Source organism: Hoplias malabaricus, chromosome 2 (assembly GCF_029633855.1).
Source record: "Hoplias malabaricus isolate fHopMal1 chromosome 2, fHopMal1.hap1, whole genome shotgun sequence".
Classification (NCBI taxonomy): Eukaryota; Metazoa; Chordata; class Actinopteri; order Characiformes; family Erythrinidae; genus Hoplias; species Hoplias malabaricus.
In genome coordinates this window covers 60,100,981-60,120,268 of record NC_089801.1, presented here as the reverse complement: position 1 = coordinate 60,120,268, position 19,288 = coordinate 60,100,981, and the positions used below count along the sequence as shown (strand labels likewise).

The window sequence follows — 19,288 nt, the reverse complement described above, 5'->3', positions numbered from 1 at the left end:
CCCAAATGTCTGCCTTGCCAAGCATTGGCACAGCCTCACTAGTATAAGTCTTGAGCTGTACATTTGAGTGTGAGAGAAATACATGGTGTAGCTTCTCCTTTAAAATGTGTCTGATACCAATGAAATGGCAGATATATTGTGCACTCTAGCTGCAGCCCCCAATGGTTGTGGCTTTTTTGCTACCATTAGGTAGCATTAGGTCAACTTCAGTGAAAAACTGTTTTTGTATCACCTCACTCTTTAATCCACACACTAACGTATCACAGAGAGCATCATCCAAATGAACTTTGAAATCACAGTATTCAGTGAGTGGCTTTACAGAGTATTACAGAGGATAAACATATTGTGATGAAGTGAACAACCCAGAAGCTGGAAGATTGCTCAGAAGCTTTATTGAACTTGTATTCTTTTAAACAGAACAGCAACGTTCAGAAAGCATGACCTCTATTTGAAAAGCCTGCTATCACTTATCCCGAGCCCTGGAGTTCAGTGACGGTAACTTAACTTTATTACCCAACATGCTGGGTGACATGAATGCCCATCCCTTAATTAACGATGCCCAGCCACATGCTCCTAACCAACTCATAAACTCATAAACACTATGCCACAATATATACAGGAACTTGAAGGGTGTTTACACTAATCAACCCACTCTGTGTAAAACCACATTACCCATAACGCTTGAGTATTCTGGACTACAACTATGGGTGACAAATTGGCTCAAACACTAACCAGAACAAGGCAAGTAACAACATAACAACTTCTTGTGCACAAATGCAATTCTGTATGCAGACATTCACAGTTTTACTACAGTTTCAGCAGTGAATATGGTGCAAAACACATTTACACACGTGAGTGAATCCAAATACTCACTGTGTCACAATCAACACACTGATCTGAGATTTGACTGTAGAGCTGAGACCAGTGTCAGCACTCAGACAGAACAAGTCCATTAGAAGTTACTGAATGATTATTACACTGTCCATGAGTTACAGCTATGTACTGAATATCAGTAATCAATGTTTAGTAGTAGAATTATAGCTATAGGCGATTGATAACATCATGTATAGATTAACATTTAGTAACAAGGTGAAGTTTGACAGAAGGTAGATGCTAGGATCGTCATGTGAAAACACTAGATAGGGCTCCACCTCTCCAAAGAACACAGACCCCTGTTTCACAGCCCAATGCTGGGGTTCTTTGTACCAATCTAACAATTTTTTTTTTCATTTTTTATAGAACATGTTGCCTTAAGACTGTGTGTCTGTTTCAATCTCTCCTATTACATTTTAGAATTTTCTACTGAGGTATTTACATTAACTGTATCCACTAACATTAAGGGGTTGAAACTTTTGGACATTATGTAGTTTCCCTGATGTTACTGAATTTGCAGAAGTTTAAAGTTAAGCCCATAACTCACTGTATCTAAGGTCACATGTTTCCTGTGAGAGAGAGGTGAGATTCCTGTTCCAACAAGCTTGTAAACCATAGGCTGTTTATCAATTTACATTCTGCGCCTTTCCTTAGCTTTTATTCACTGGATGCTGGAAATGAGCTTCGTCAGAACGGTGAGAACTGTTTTCATTTTGGAAGATTTTAAGGAAATAGATTACAATCCACAGTGTCATCATATAGTTTAATATTTGCGGATTTTTGCGAAGTTGCTGTGGAAAGTGTAAAAGCTCACACCTCAACAAACAGCTAAACTTTCTAACTAACTCAAAATAAGACATGGAGTAGAAAATAATACTGTGAGAGGGTTTGTGATTTCCATCCAGAGTTTTTGTGAATTCTATATATATATATATATATATATATATATATATATATATATATATATATATATATATATACCATGATCTTTAAAAGAGTAATGGAATTTTGTTTTTTTATTATTATTTAATAAATTATGTTGCTGGTTAGTACATGCTGCAAACAGAGCACAGCCCACACCGCAGACTGGACCGTGTGACCACAGGCATCCTTCCTCTTCTCACCTATCTATGCTTTAGGACTACCACAAACGTAGCTTATTTTAGTTTGTGTTGCTTTAGTAAAAATTTACAGCAACTTGCAAGAGGCCACGCAGTATTTATTGACTACATCTACATCTACATCATCTGACGTTTATTCACAGAAGTGTAGTGAATGGGAACAAAATTCATTTCACATCTTTTGTGCCACAATTCCACTGCACATAACCTTTATGTTTTTGGATGGAAACCCAGCCAGAAAGAGAGAAAGAGATGCTGTGTAAAGAATGATAGATGCAGTTTTGACGTATCCTTCTCTCCTAGAGACAGCTTTTGTGATTCCTTCTATTCAGAAAAAAATATTAAAGTAAATATTAAAATATTCCATCTCAGTACTTCTTCACTTAGGTTTCTCATTATGTCAGGTGGGGTATGAGGGAGATGAAAAACAGAAGCACATGCAGAGATGAATTTGGTTCATTATATACAAAATGGAACACATGAGTAGTAACTACAGCAATCCAGCTTCACACTGAACAGACGCAGAAGCACTAACACAATGAGACACCATGAACACAGAGGAAACAGAACAGAAACAGACATTGTTTAGTATTTGTTTAGTTACATAAGCTCCATCTCTCAGTAATGTTCAAATGAAGCTCACATGTTCATATGTTTAAAAATGTTCAAAAAGACAAAAGCTTTCCTAACTTATATATGTATATTCATTGTCTGTAAGCACTTATCCAGTTCAGGGTCACGGTGGGTCCAGAGCCTACACTCAATCTCTGGGCACAAGGCAGGAACACACCTTGGAGAGGACACCAGTCCTTCACAGGGCAACACACACTCACACATTCACTCACACCTATGGATACTTTTGAGTCACCAATCCACCTACCAACATGTGTTTTTGGATCATGGGAGGGAACCGGAGCACCCAGAGGAAACCAGAGCACCCAGAGGCATCCCACACAGACACAGGGATAACACACCAAACACCTCACAGACAGTCACCCAGAGTGGGACTCAAACTCACAACCTCCAGGTCCCTGGAGGAAGTGTGACTGTGACATTACCTGCTGCGCCACCATGCCAAATACAGAATTTGTAAAGATGTGTCCTATGCTCAAAGAAAAAGGTTTGAATAACCTGATCCTGGGTAATGACTGTAATTGGTTATATGATAATTACAGGGTTTGAATTCAGGGTGATGTTGTGATAGATATGAGTTTAAGTTTGCCAACATGGAAGTGGCTAAGCTGTCCCTGTCCCTACTGCATGTTTCCTCCACAGTTGTCTAGAGCTGGAGAAGAGTACTAGCAAGAAAGGGCACCACAGAGCAGGTATTATGTGGGTCATTCTCAGTGCTGCCTTGACACTGATGTGGTGGTGGTCTGTTCAGGTGTAACACATCTCCATCACGTCAGTGTCAGTGCAGAGCTGACAATGATCCACCTCCCAAATCATACCTGCTCCCTGGGGGTCCTGACCTACGAAGAACAGGGTTAAATAGGGACAAAAATGTATGCAGCAAAACATATATACGTTACAGTCTGTTTTTTTTATTATATATATATTTTTTTTGTAGAACTATAAACCCTCATGTGTGGTCAGTGAAGCTGACAGAATGGGCGATGAGTGTAGAAACAAGCAAGGTGTTCCAAATCCAGTGATGACTCATGTATAATCGGTCCTATTTCATCTGAAAACTAACAAACGTTTCAAACATACAGAATTGTTACTGTAATTGTAATTTTATTTGACATTCAGTTGTTGTTAACTATATAAAATACAGATATAAATATTAGTCTCCTGTCCCTACGTCTATCTATTGTATCTTTCTCTATATCCTCTGTATCCTTCTCTCTGTCTCTACGTCCTCCATATCCCTCTCTGCTTCTATGTCCTCTATCACCTTCTTACTGTCTCTTTGTCCTCTTACAGGAAGTCATGAAGATGTCACTCACACTGGCTCCTCCTCTTCCTGTGGCCTTTCTGTTAATGATTATGGGTAAGTAGCAGATCCAGAATATCTCCACTACAACAGCAACTTTAAACATCTTTAAAGCTGCTCAAATCTAGATGAACAGTAGATTTACTCTGTATACATTTGCTATTATACAATACACTATATGTCCAAATGTATGTGGACAGCTCTCATAATTATTGAATCCAGATATTTCTGTCACATTGGTTGCTAACAGGTATTGAATCAAGTACACAGCCATGCTTCCTCCACAGACAAAGACTGAGAGTAGAACGGGGTCACACTGAAGAGCTCAGTGACTTTAAACTTGGAAATATCAGAAGATTCTGTAAGGTCCATAAATTGTCAGCCCTGCTAGATCTATATATTAATTGCAATGTGGTAATGAAACATCTTGGGGCAATAACTGCAGTGTTTTCAGACTCTTCTCTCTTTGTGCTTTCTCTCAGAATCAGCTCAGTGTTGTACAGTAGCTGCTGGAGTTAGAGAGAAGTGAAGCTGTAAACTACAGTAACTCTGACTGTCTTATGGGCTCCAGTCTGTAACCAGCTCTTTCATCAATCATGTGTTTCAGGGGCTTCTGGAGCAGGGTGGAGTGTGAAATACAACCAACAGAAAATATGTGCTTTAAAAGGCTCCACAGTGTTTATGAATGGCTCTTACACTCACCCAGATAATCTTACAGTGAAAGAAGCTTTTTGGTCCATTAACACAGACAAGAAACCTGATATGTCCAAAGACCCCAATTACTCAGGAAGAGTGGAGTATTTTACTGATGAACAGAAGAAACACTTCTCCCTAAAACTGAGTAATGTAGAGAAGAAGGATGAACGGGACTTTTACTTCAGATTCATAACAGATAAAGATAAATGGTTGGGTTATCCTGGAGTTCAACTCAAAATTACAGGTATGTCAAATAACCAAGTCCACAACTAATTCAGAGCTCATTGTTTAAATTATTTACAGGTTTTTAGACCAGGACTTTATTGCACTACTGTTCTATATTCTGTAGCCATTGGTGTCTCCTTTTTAACACCATTCTTATCACCTGGGTCTCCCATAGCTGCTGATTCTGATTATTTAATACACAAGAATGAAAGTGATATTTTACATAGATTTGGTCTTAGAGCTCTGTGTAGAAACTCCTGGAGCAGTGACAGAGGGAGGAACAACAGTTCTGAGTGAGAGTGGAGTGTGAAATACAACCAATGGAAAATATGTGCTTTAAAAGGGTCCACAGTGTTTATGAACGGCTCTTACACTCACCCAGATGGTTTGAGTGACATAAACTTTTTGGTTCATAGACCCAGTTAAAGGTGTGGAGAAACCTGATCTGAAATGTGTCAAATTACTCAGGAAGAGTGGAGTATTTTACTGATGAACAGAAGAAACATTTATCCCTCAAACTGAGTAATGTAAAGAAGAAGGATGAACATCAGTACTGCTTCAGAATTATAACAAATAAAGTAATGGGTACTGGGTAATGGGTTATCCTGGAGTTGATCTAACAGTTACAGGTGAGTGATGTCATATTCTCCATCAGTGAAACATAGTTCATCATCTCACAGTGGAGTCAGAAAACTGCACCTGATCAGTTACTAATGAGTTCCTGCTGAAAACAGTCAGTGCCTTCATTCCACTCCTGTGCTGGGTGCTGCATGTTTTGATTTCCCCTGTTTGAATAAACCTGACTCTGTTTATCCTCTGATTCCCTTTGTGATCTGATCTGTTTCAAAGTGTAGAACATATGAACCTGAGCAGCTACAGCTTTACACTTTCTCTTTCCTGATTTGATCTTCTCTCATTGGCTTAGAGCTCCGTGTAGAAACTCCTGGAGCAGTGACAGAGGGAGGAGCAGCAGTTCTGAAATGTGTAACCACCTGCAATCTGACTGCCCCAACATTCATCTGGTACAAAAATGGACGTCCTCTAACCACAAAGGCCACCACCAACAACCAGCTCCACCTGCAGCCAGTCAGCAGTGAGGATGCAGGCAGTTATAGCTGTGCTGTAAACGGATATCAACACCTCCCTTCCCCTGATCACACTCTCACTGTCAGATGTAGGTGTAATAATTCTGGACAAATGAACATGACCATATTTTGCTCAGTGCTGTATATAAGAGCTGTGTTTGGTTGTAGGACATTTCAGTAATTCATGTAGATTAAGTACATCCATTAACCTTTAACTATATCAACAATACACAAAGTACACTACAAAATTACCATATGTTCATATATTTGTGTGTATGTCTGTGTTTGTACATTATATAATACATAAAATCTGGATAAGTCTTCAATATATAAATCCAATTACTTTTTTTAAGTTGTGCTACTAAAGTTATATGTTATATATATGACTCTGACCTGCACCAGTGATGGTCATCCACCTGTGGAGAACTACACTTGGTTTAAAGGATCAGTGTCTATTGGAAAAGGAGAGCATTTCAGAATACCCAACATTCGCTCTGAGCACAGTGGAGAATACACATGCCAGAGTCAAAATCAAATTGGAGAGAGAAGATCTCCTGCTGTGGATTTAAATGTTCAGTGTGAGTTCATCTTGATTTAATGAGTATTTCAACAGTAATTGTTTATCAAGCTAATTGTCTGTTGTAGATCCTCTAAGGAATGTCTCAGTGTCCATCAGTTCCTCTGGTGAAATAGTGGAGGACAGTTCAGTGACTCTGACCTGCAGCAGTGATGCTTATCCACCTGTGGAGAACTACATCTGGTTTATAGAAGGTGGAGTCTCACCTGTAGGATCTGGACACAGTTACAGGCCTCTACAGAGTGGATCCTACTACTGCGAGGCTCGTAATGAACATGGAGCTCAGAGATCAGCTCCATTCGTTATCAGAGGTAAATAACATTACTGTAGCTGTTGATTTGGTTTGTGTTTTGCTTGATTCAAAATTCATTACTTAACTCTTGCTTTTTTTTTTTTTCAGTCAAACACCCTCTGATTGTGTTTGTAGTTGTAACTGTTGGAGTTGGACTTCGTGGGATTGTGTTTATTCTTATTGTCATTTTCTCCATGAGGTGAGAATATTTATTCAAAGAGAATTGTGTTAAATACATAAAAATGTTTGATACTTTTAGTAGAAAATGAATTTAATAAAAGCAATTATACAATAACACAGTGGCTGATGCTTTACTCTTTGGGTGATTGACTGTGTGCTGTTCTCTGACAGAAGAAGGAAGAGGCAGAACAGAAATATGAAGAAGGATGAAGATCTCTATGTGGTGAGCTCCAGCAGGATTCCAGATCTCAGTCAGTGAAGGGTCCTGAGTGACTAAAGACTCATTAGTTCCCTGTTGTAACTCTCTCCCACAGAATGTTGACCACAGCACCCGACCTCCCGAGGATGATGCGTCCAGTTTTCCTGAATACGAGAATGTACAAGTAAGGACCAGCCATTAAAATGTATATGTATTTAATACAGGTAAGCAGATACAGACAGTAATTTTAGTGCATTGTTCCTATCATTAATAGGAAACCTCATAGAAATACAGTCCTGCCAGGTTTGGTGTTTCTTTACTTCCTGTGTTCTGTTCCCTTTGGCTTTAGTCTGGTTCTCTTGTCTCTGCTTTGTGTTTTGTTTGCATTCTGTGCTTGTCTTCCTCGTGTCGCTGTCACGTGTCTCAATCATCCCTAGGTGTTTCATGATCTCTAATGGTTTATAGCCCCGCTTATTTTTCCCTGTCTTTGTCTGCCAGTCAAGGTTTTGGAGATTTCCTAGCGTTTCTTCTTCCTAGCTCTCACTGTTCTGACTATGGTATTTACTCTCTCTACATTTCTTGCTCTTTCTGTTCATGGTTTGTTAGTACATGTCTCACTAGTTCCTTATTTGTATCCTTAGTATATTCTTCTTTCTATTTTGCTTTAGTTTCTCATTTTGTCCTTATGTTGTTGTTTAGTGTTTTACTTCTTAATTATCTTTGACTGTAGCTCAGTATTTTTTAGCTTTCTGTCATTTTAGTTCTTAGTTTATTTTTCATTTAAATTCCAAGCACAAAAAACCTATAGTATAAACAAGTAATCAAAAATTAACTATCAACATAAAGGGGTTGGACAATGAAACTGAAACACCTGGTTTTAGACCACAATAATTTATTAGTATGGTGTAGGGCCTCCTTTTGCGGCCAATACAGCGTCAATTCGTCTTGGGAATGACATATACAAGTCCTGCACAGTGGTCAGAGGGATTTTAAGCCATTCTTCTTGCAGGATAGTGGCCAGGTCACTACGTGATGCTGGTGGAGGAAAACATTTCCTGACTCGCTCCTCCAAAACACCCCAAAGTGGCTCAATAATATTTAGATCTGGTGACTGTGCAGGCCATGGGAGATGTTCAACTTCACTTTCATGTTCATCAAACCAATCTTTCACCAGTCTTGCTGTGTGTATTGGTGCATTGTCATCCTGATACACGGCACCGCCTTCAGGATACAATGTTTGAAACATTGGATGCACATGGTCCTCCAGAATGGTTCGGTAGTCCTTGGCAGTGACGCGCCCATCTAGCACAAGTATTGGGCCAAGGGAATACCATGATATGGCAGCCCAAACCATCACTGATCCACCCCCATGCTTCACTCTGGGCATGCAACAGTCTGGGTGGTACGCTTCTTTGGGGCTTCTCCACACCGTAACTCTCCCGGATGTGGGAAAAACAGTAAAAGTGGACTCATCAGAGAACAATACATGTTTCACATTGTCCACAGCCCAAGATTTGCGCTCCTTGCACCATTGAAACCGAAGTTTGGCATTGGCATGAGTGACCAAAGGTTTGGCTATAGCAGCCCGGCCGTGTATATTGACCCTGTGGAGCTCCCGACGGACAGTTCTGGTGGAAACAGGAGAGTTGAGGTGCACATTTAATTCTGCCCTGATTTGGGCAGCCGTGGTTTTATGTGTTTTGGATACAATCCGGGTTAGAACCCGAACATCCCTTTCAGACAGCTTCCTCTTGCGTCCACAGTTAATCCTGTTGGATGTGTTTCGTCCTTCTTGGTGGTATGCTGACATTACCCTGGATACCGTGGCTCTTGATACATCACAAAGACTTGCTGTCTTGGTCACAGATGCACCAGCAAGACGTGCACCAACAATTTGTCCTCTTTTGATCTCTGGTATGTCACCCATAATGTTGTGTGCATTGCAATATTTTGAGCAAAACTGTGCTCTTACCCTCTGCTAATTGAACCTTCACACTCTACTCTTACTGGTCCAATTTAGCCATGAAACCTCCCACACTAAAATGGCAGGTTTCAGTTTCATTGTCCAACCCCTGTATATACCTGATATATAGTATAACTTAGCATAATATACTGCATTATACTTTAGTATATTACAGTATTATGTAGTATATCAATGCATTGTTTATAACTTATGCATTCTTTCTATATTTAATAGATATTAGCCTTGCAAACTCACCTCTACTCCCATGTTTAAACTGTTGTCTAACTCAGAATATGAATATCCATCCTCATGATGATGATAAAGAAGAAGATGCCTGCAGTACTGTTTATGCAAATGTAGCAGTGAGTATTGATCAGAATTTACAATCTAAATCCAGCTCACAGATTCCTGTAGTTTTAAATTCTTTAAGATAAAGTCCATTAACACCTTGCTCTGGTCATTCCTTAGGTAGCAATAGTGGGAATGGTAAAGATTAATCTAGATGTTGTTATATCTGTGTGGTTACATAATTAAGGAGAGTCCAATAGCAGTGCAACAGCAACGTTTCTTTTATCCCTTCACACTTACACACCATTCTTCTTCACACCCTAGGGAACTACACCCTATTCACTCAGCGCAGGTAATAGTGACACCTGGAGGACAAATGCTGGAACTAAGGCTCACATTATTTTATAAAGACACAACAGACATGTCTGGTTACAATTTAGTATCAGTGTCACACAGCTCCAGGAACCTGAATGTATGGGTGGTATGGGTTCAAATCCCACTCCAGGTGACTCTCTGTGAGGAATTTGTTGTGTTTTCCCAGGGTGTCCATGGGTTTCCTCCAGGTGCTCCAGTTTGCTCCAACAGTCCAAAGAAAATGTTGGTAGGTGGATTGGTGCCTCAGAAGTTTCCATAAGGGTGTGTGCGTGTGTGTGTGTGTGTGTGTGTGTGTGTGTGTGTTTGTTGACCTGTGAAGGACTGGTGCTCCCTCCAGGGTGTGTTCCTGCCTTGTGCCCAATGATTCCAGGTAGGCTCTGGACCCACCACAAACCTAAATGAATGAATGAATGAATGTAACTATGGAGTGTGTTGATTTTCTAAGTGAAAATCCTCCAAAAAGAAGAAATGTAAATAAAATTTCTTCTGATTTGCTTTAAGACTCATTTGTTCCCTGTTGTTTATCAAAGAGGAAACAAAAACTTGAAATAAAATATTCCCCTGAACAAAACTCTAAACCTAACCTTAAACCAGAGACATTATTCATTTATTCATTCATTCATTCATTATCTGCAACTGCTTATCCAATTCAGGGTCACGGTGGGTCCAGAGCCCACTTGGAATCATTGGGCGCAAGGCAGGAATACATCCTGTAGGGTGTGCCCCAGAGACATTATGAATGAGTTTATTGCTTAAACATAACCAAAAACCTAACACTAAGCTACAAAATATGAGAGACATCACAGTTTTGAGAGAACTAAATGCTATTGCTAACAACAACCACGAAATCTAACCCTAACCCTTTAGGTACCAAAGGCATACAGTGTATTTAGTGAAACAGCGCCACCAATGGCTGGGAGATTACTCAGTGAACATCCAACAACTATGAATTCTGATGACGCATAATGTACAAATGGTATTTTTCTTAGTGAACTGTTTACATCCACATTGCAGATGTTTTATAAACGGGATAGGTGCATATTAATGATTACTGACCATTATGAAACATTGAAATAGTTTTAAGAGGATACAGGGCTGATGAATAAATGATGAATAAATAGTTTAGACTTATGTTGCTCCATAGCCACCACTATCATTATTTAAAATAAAGAATAACTCTTAAATACATGATTAGTTCATTATAAGTAAATCAAGAATTAAAATTGTATATATTATTATGTGAATGTAATAATCCCACATTAACAATCATTTGTATATATGCTAATTACATAGGAATTAATATTTTAATAAGTACATAAATGATGTATAAAAACTGAATTACTGGTATGTTCTTATTTTATATTTATAAGTGTTTGTATTAATGAACAATATATAGTTCTAAATGCTTTATTAGTTCATGACAAGTACATTATGAATTAAAAGTTCATAAATCTTTAATAAACAAATGTATTTTAAAGTAAGTTTCATTAATTGCAAAATAATTGTCTAATACGTGATTTTTATTCATTTAAACTTCAACCAAAAAATATGGGATAAACAAGTATTCTCAAATGAATTATCCACCATAAAAACTTGGCATAACGTACAATATAACCTAGCATAATACACTGCTGTCACATCCTGGCCCTATCTTGTTTGCTTTCCCCCGCCATGTGGCTCTGTCTGTCTGTTATTGTCCATGTCTCCGCCTTTGTCTCTGCCTTCGTTCCGCCTCCTTGTTCGTCACCCTCGTTATCTGTGTCAGGTGTGTCTCGTTTGTTCATGTATTTAAGTTCCGTTGTTGTCACTTCCTGTCATCGGTCATTTGTTTTGTATTGTATTGTTTGCTATGTTTCAAGTCGGGTTGTTCTTTTGTGGTGTTCCTGTTTCAAGTCATGTTGTTTTGTGTTTTTCCATTTCCTTGTCGTTTTGTTTCCAGTTCCTCGCCTGGTGTTTCCCTCGAGTTCGTTTTCGTTTGTTTTGTTAATTACTTGTAAATAAAAGTCTGTTTTAGCGAGTGCGTCCGTCTCCATTAGTCCGCCCTTCACGTTCCCCTGACAACTGCATTATACTACAGAATATTACAGTATTTCATAGTACATCACTGCATAGTTAACTTACAAATTCTTTCTATATTAAATAGCTAAAATAGCATTGCAAACTTATCTCTGTGCTCAAGTTTAAACTGTTGTCTAACTCATGTTTTGCAGGATAAGAATGTCTATCCTAATGATGCTGCTGATGATGAAGATGTCTTCAGTACTGTTTATGCAAATGTAGCAGTGAGTATTGATCAGACTTCACAATCTAAATTAATCTCAGAGAGTACAGTGCTGACACAGATTGACATTCTTTAAGATAAAGTCCAGAAATACCTTCCTCTGGTTATTCTTTCAGTAGCAGCTGGAAATAGTAAAGATTTTTCTTCACAAAGAGAACTACACATTATTAACTCAGAGCAGGTAATAGTGACACCTGGAGGACAAATTGGAACTAAGGCTCACATTGTTTTATAAACAAACAACAGATATTTTTGGTGCTAATTCAGTATCGGTGTAAGTATGGTGTGTGTTGAAATAAGCTACACATCCTGCGAAAATGAACAAAAACTGACATCTCTTCTGATTTCCTTCTGAGTTTAACAAAGTGAACATTAAACAAAACATGAAATATAACGTGATTTTTCAGATGTATGTCTAAATAAAGGACACGCATCTATTATGTCCTCTGTGTTTCTGTTTCTGCACATGCTCAGATGTAGAGAAAAAGAGTAAATCAGAGAAAGGGTGGTGATATGCTGAAACTCCCATTACTCAACTATAATCCAAGCTTCTATCAGTCTTCCTTTAAAAATACTATGCAAGAATTAGCTTTTTTGTCTCCTGAGACCCCCCTACCTGTTTACAGTACTGTTTTGAAATCGAGTCTCACACATCTCTCGCTCCCTCTCTAACCCCCTTAAACATGGCCGGCTCTTGCACACATGCTCCCTAGCTCTCGCTCTCTCTCTCTCTCTCTCTCTCTCTCTCTGTCTCTCTCTCTCTGTCTCTCTCTCACACACACCCACACACACAGAAATATGGAGCTAGATTATTCTTGTAGCTAAGTAATGATTCACCTGTGAGCTATGTGTTGTTAAGTGTTACCCATTTCTTGTGAGAGTCCTCCGCCCCATGATTCAGTGCAGTAAACCAGCAGAGGACCTGGCAATCATTACAATCATTTAGAAGCTGTAATTTTAAGGTAGAAATACTACAGTGTTCCTTTAAATCCTATAATAAAAACAGTGCTATGTCTACATGAGTGTGAATAAATACCAGATAACTGCAGAAAGCTAATAATAATGGTATAAATCCTACAGTGAGTGATCTTACAGAAGTGATTCAGAACTGTGTCACAGTTTAATGGAGTTAAAAAACAACAACTTATATTTGTGTTATTTTCTTGTAGGACATCAACACCAAATGAAACATCAAATGGACAAATGAACAACACCAGCTGAGAGAGAGAGAGAGAGAGGGGGGGAGTACAAAATCTGTATTGGCTGTTCTACAAAGTGGAATTGTGATTATATATATATATATATATATATATATATATATATATATATATATATATATATAATTTGTGTCAAAAGTTTTACAAAAGAAAATATAAGTCCGCAAGCAAAATCCCTAGAATCAAGAGCAGAAAGTATATATTGTAAATGAAAAAAAGAAAAAAAAAATATCTAAAGTATATCTTTAAAATATACTTGGTTACCGTCTCTTTACTTACTCTTTGCTGTTATTTGATACTGATTACTTATTTTTCATATTTCATATTTTGCCAGTCTTTGCTTTTATTGTTTTTTTTTTTTTTTCATTTTTTTTTTCTTGGACTTCTCCAGTCAGGTTCTTTTGCTTCTGGAATCTCTGATTAACTTTTTTTCTTCTGAGTTCTGAAACAAATTTCACATATGGGAGGGTTTTAGAGGAAGGAGTACACCTTGAATCTCCATTGGCATTGGTCACTGATGGGTGGGATTTACAAAACACTAGCATTATATTAAAATGGAAGGTGTATTTGGTGCAAAACCCCTGAGCACCTGTGACAGTGAAATGTGTAGTTGTAGAAAATAGTCACACATGTGTATCAGTAAATTTGAAGTCACAGAGTAAATCTCCAGAGTTACAAACTTGTAGATTGTTCCTCTCCCACAAATGCAACTTAAGAGTTACACCTTCACAAATTTTTCATTGCAGGTGCACAAATCTAAATCTACACACACAAGTACAAAAATATCATACGCTCACAATTTTGCAGCAGTTGAAGCAGTGAATATGGTGCAAAACACATTCACACAATGACATGCAAAAATGAGACAATAATAATAACATAATACACCATGCACTGACTTTCCCATAGGCAGAAGAGCAGAAGATTTTGGAGATCAGCCGTGATTCATTTACGCTTGTATAAAATCTAGATAAATAGAGTCATGAAGTAGTGTTTTGAGATTTATGTTTGTTAAAACTGGACAATGCAGATTGGGTTTCTTGCAGAAGGTGAAAACTAATAAAATTAACGTTATAAATGTGTCTGTGAGTTGTATCTTTTAGAATCATTACCACTCTCTGACTCTAGAGGGCATTGTTAAATAGTGAGCAGTGCAAGAGCAGTTTTGTACATGACCTGCGATCTGACTCCCTCTGGGGCTAATCCACATTCTTGTGGTCATTCGCTCTCATGTGAGACATTTTAATATAGATGTGCTAGCTACATTAAAACTTAGTACTTAGTAAAGATGATTTTTCCTGCAAATTAGTAGCCAATATTTCTAATGTTATTTAAATACTGCACATTTATTTGTATGGGTCGCATATATTTGAAATTTTGTCCAGCCACATATATTAATCCCAGTGGTTTATTATGTATATGTGAAGATATATAATGCCACAAAGTCAATGATATTGTAATCAGGAGTTTGTAATTTGTACAGCACAGAACCCACTTCCTGTCTCTTAACAAACTGCAGACAGATGCAGGCCCAGTGATTACATCACAATGCAGTAATTTAAAGAGATTTAATTTAATAATTTAACACACACTAATCAGACTCCTGAAAGAAGGTTAAAAATGTAACATCATATCAGTGGGATAAATGATCACAAAATATGAACGTTTACTGCTTAAGGAGTCTCTGTTATTCTGGTAGTGGTTTGCACTAGGTGCTGGAACACTGCTGTGAGGATTTGATGGCAGTTAGAGTTACTGAGGTCAGGTTCTGATGTTTGATGATTGGACAAACAGCACTACATCTACTCCCAAGTCATTGGATGGAGATCCCAATGATTGGTCCTCTGTAAAAAGCTGTCAAAACTTGTTATACACTCTCCGAGCTTAGTACGGTGTAACACAAGTTTTGAGACTATTCAAGGACCAATGTAAGAGTATGGGCCATGTAATCTAAAAGTGTAAAATGTAAAAGTGATGGGACACAAGGTTATGTGGCTGACTGTTTAAACATTCTCTGCTCTCTTTATATTCTCATAATTACCCTCTGTTTGTTCTTATACTATATATAAAGACTATATTCTCTAAATGGAGTCTTTTGCACAGTTCATCATATCCAAACATTCATTCATTGTCTGTAACCGCGTTTCCAGTTCAAGGTCACGGTGGGGTCAGAACCTACCCTGAATCAACCACTACCTCAGGGCAAGATTCTCACAAGAACTCAAATAAATGCTATCAGATATCAAAAGACTTTTGGGGGAACTGAGGACAGAGAGGGTAATCTTTATTTTTAATTATTGATAAATAATATTGATAAAGAAAAAACTGGGCTAAAGTAGAAAGTGCACTTTCCTCACCCAGGGCAAAATGGCAGGCGCTTGATTACCACTAGGGGTCTATTTGTACACATGTCTGATATTAACCTCGCTGCATCAACAAAATGGGGCGTCTTCCATTTTATGAGGCTGTATTGTGTTTCTAGTCGGTTAACAAGCAGTTACTACATAGCACTGTGCTTCCCCCTACTGGTCAAACTCTATGACAGTAATCTATACACTTAAAGGAAATGTATAAAAAAAATCTGCAGATTATTTTAAAAAGAAAATAAGCTAATAATAATAATAATAATAATAATAATAATAATAATAATAATAATAATAATAATAAATAATAATAATAACTTAAAATGTGTCATCACTGTGTGGGTGTTGCACACAGAGACCTGCTTCCTGGGGGAGGGAGGTGTGATTACCAGTCTCAGCCTAAAAACATTTAAAGCACAAACAGTTGTTTCGTCAGTTTACACTTTGCTGTGTGTGAAAATGTGTTTTTACTTGAAAAACAGAATGAGGATGTCTGTTTGTCATTGGAATGGTGAGTGTTTTATGAGTTATGAGTTTCTGTGGTAATTCAAACAGTGAATAAAAACTTACAGACAAGTTAAACTTCAAACAACAGTTTTCACTTTAAACATACCATTCAAGTTTAAAAGATGGAACGTAAGCAACCAGAGAACTGTAATTGCCCTCGACTGTAGACGTTCCCTTTAAAGGGTTAATTTTTTTTTTTTTTTTTTTTTTTTGTAAGTGTGTATATCTGAAATTAGTCAGTGTCCTGTTTATAGGATAAGCTTTGTTTGAATTGCAGAGAGCTGAGAGTCAAAAGTGGAAATAAATATAATTTACACTCTAAACAATAAAATAAATAAATAAATAAATAAATAAACTACACATAAAAAGGATGTTCTCTACTGGAAAATCAGCTCTTTTTCAGAGCAGCAACAGAAACAAATGTCATTTACACTCAGCCGAAGATTACTGAGACCACAAGTTTCAAAACAGGAGATGGTGAAATAGCACACACGCTAATGTAAAATTAGATTGTAGAGCTGAGACCAGTTTCAATAATTAGGTAAAGAGGTTTCATAAAAACATTGTGAATTTTGACACCATGTTTCCTGTATCGTGGCCTTGTCATAGCGGGAGGGCTTGGGTCGTCTGATGACCTCCAGGGCTACGTCGTCAGGAGCTGTTAGCTCCCAGTAGGGTTAACCATGGATAAAGAAATCTGAAGTGAAGGTCCAGACAAACACAATCCAGCAAGCACTCCTATGACTAGCAGAAAAGGTATACCCTGGCTGATGGCTGTACAGTTGGTGTTTGTCCCTGACAGGCAAGAGGTTTTGGCTCACATATGCACCTAACAACAGTGTATTCAGCCTCCTACGTCTACGTACCCACTCTCACCTGTGGTCATGAGCTCTGGGTAATGACCGAAAGAACGAGATCGGGGATTCAAGTCATGAGATGAGATTTTTTCTGATGGTTTGCTGGGCGTACTCTCCGTGATCAGGTGAGGAGTTCAGTGATTAGGGAGGAGCTTGAAAACATGTACTTTTTATGTGTTTTATTCCTTTTTCCTAGACTTTTCTCAGTGTTAAAACACAATGTTCTGTAGCACCATTTAATGTGGAATGGCTAAGTGAACTGAGATTCTTTAATTGTCCAATGGAAAATATAGAGCTAATCTGTGTTTCCATTCTGATTTTCATTTGCCCTCGCCCACATTCACTGACCACTCTGAGGTACATTACTATGTCACACAAGGAGGGAGGAGGGAACAATGAGGAGTGGGTTTTTCAATTGGAACACACTCACCCTCTGCAACAAACACAGATATGCTTAACATATTATCTTATTAATGAATAAGATATATCTTATGATATATCTTATCTTATGAATGGTCTGAGTAGAATAGGTGAAATTAATCCTGGTAATGTTCCTCTGACTGCAGGGCAGGGTTCATCTACAGTTAGGATTGCTGTGGGAGGAGGAGGAGGTGGAGGCTTCCTTCTCTTTTTTACTGGTTTTAATCTGCATCTACAGGTCAGAAATATTTAGCAAATATAACAATATATGTGATAAAAAAACAGAACACTTAACCAATTGTGAATAAAAACTGAATGCAATGATGTGGAGATGGCAAATGTCAATATTTTATTCGTAATAGAACATAGATGACAGATCTAAAGTTTAATCTGAGTAAATGTAACATTTTAAAGGAAAAATATGTTGATTCAAAATGTCACAGTGTCAACAAATCCCAAAAAAGTTGGGACAAGTAGCAATAAGTGGCTGGAAAAAGGAAATTGAGCATATAACCAACAGCTGGAAGACCAATTAACACTAATTAGGTCAATTGACAACATGATTGGGTATAAAAAGATCTTCTCAGAGTGTCAGTGTCTTTCTGAAGCCAAGATTGTAAGAGGATCACCAATTCCACCATTGTTGCGCAGAAAGATGCAGTAATACCAGAATGGTGTTACCCAGCGTAAAATAGCAAAGACTTTTAAGTTATCATCATCATCCGTGCATAACATCATCAAAAGATTCAGAGAATCTGGAACAATTGCTGTGTGTAAGGGTGAAGGCCGTAAAACTCTACTGGATGCTCGTGATCTCCGGGCCCTTAAACATCACTGCACCTCAAACAGGAATGCCACTGTCAAGGAAATAACAGAATGGGCTCAGGAATACTTCCAGAAAGCATTGTCAGTGAACACAATCCACCGTGCCATCCGCCGTTGCCAGCTGAAACTCTACTGTGCAAAGAGGAAGCCATTTCTAAGCAAGCTCCACAAGCTCAGACGTTTGCACCGGGCCAGGGGTCTTTTAAAATGGAGTGTGGCAAAATGGAAGACTGTTCTGTGGTCAGATGAGTCACGATTTGAAGTTCTTTATGGAACACTGGGACGCCATGTCATCCGGACCAGAGAGGACAAGGATAACCCAAGTTGTTATCAACGCTCCGTTCAGAAGCCTGCATCACTGATGCATCACTGACTTTCACCTATAGAGAACATTTGACGCATCATAAAGAGGAAGGTGCGACAAAGAAGGCCCAAGACGATTGAACAGTTAGAGGCCTGTATTAGACATGAATGGGAGAGGATTCCTATTTACTTGAGAAACTGGTCTCCTCTGTCCCCAGATGTCTGTTGTAAGAAGAAGGGGGGATGCCACACAATGTTAAAAATTGGCCTTGTCCCAACTTTTTGGGGATTTGTTGACGCCATGACATTTTGAAACAACATATTTTTCCCTTAAAAAGGTACATTCTCTCAGTTTAAACTTTTGATCTGTGATTTGTGTTCTATTCTGAATAAAATATTAGATTTTGGCACCTCCACATCATTGCATTCAGTTTTTATTTACAATTTGTTTAGTGTTCCAACTTTTTTGGAATCCGGTTTGTACAGCGTTTGCTACAGTATTTTATTGTAATACTCAATTACAGTAATATGCTGTAAATTTGAAATACAGTAGTGTTCCTGTAAAAATACAGTAAATGCCTGGGAACTCTGCTGCCAGTATTTTACTGTAAAATTTACAAGAATTTTTTTACAGTCTACTGTTACTGTCCACCATCCTAAAGCTGCCAGTGTGTGAATGTCACCAGTACGATTCACTTAAACATA

General features: G+C 38.1%; 1 protein-coding gene across 1 annotated transcript; it reads left to right on the top strand.

The window, feature by feature from the left end:
• Window positions 1-1,507: 1,507 nt before the first annotated feature.
• LOC136677454 (B-cell receptor CD22-like) lies at window positions 1,508-6,832 on the top strand. Its single transcript, XM_066654990.1, has 5 exons — window positions 1,508-1,568; window positions 3,921-3,987; window positions 4,538-4,870; window positions 5,777-6,025; window positions 6,582-6,832. Exons 1-5 carry the CDS (start codon window positions 1,542-1,544, stop codon window positions 6,830-6,832), a joined length of 927 nt encoding a protein of 308 aa, XP_066511087.1. The 5' UTR covers window positions 1,508-1,541.
• Window positions 6,833-19,288: the final 12,456 nt, after the last annotated feature.

Coding starts and splice junctions, on each gene's coding strand:
- LOC136677454 (XM_066654990.1), top strand. CDS start 1,542: ATGCTGGAAATGAGCTTCGTCAGAACG. Junction 1,569..3,920: donor AAATGAGCTTCGTCAGAACG/GTGAGAACTGTT, acceptor GTCCTCTTACAG/GAAGTCATGAAGATGTCACT. Junction 4,871..5,776: donor AGTTCAACTCAAAATTACAG/GTATGTCAAATA, acceptor TCATTGGCTTAG/AGCTCCGTGTAGAAACTCCT.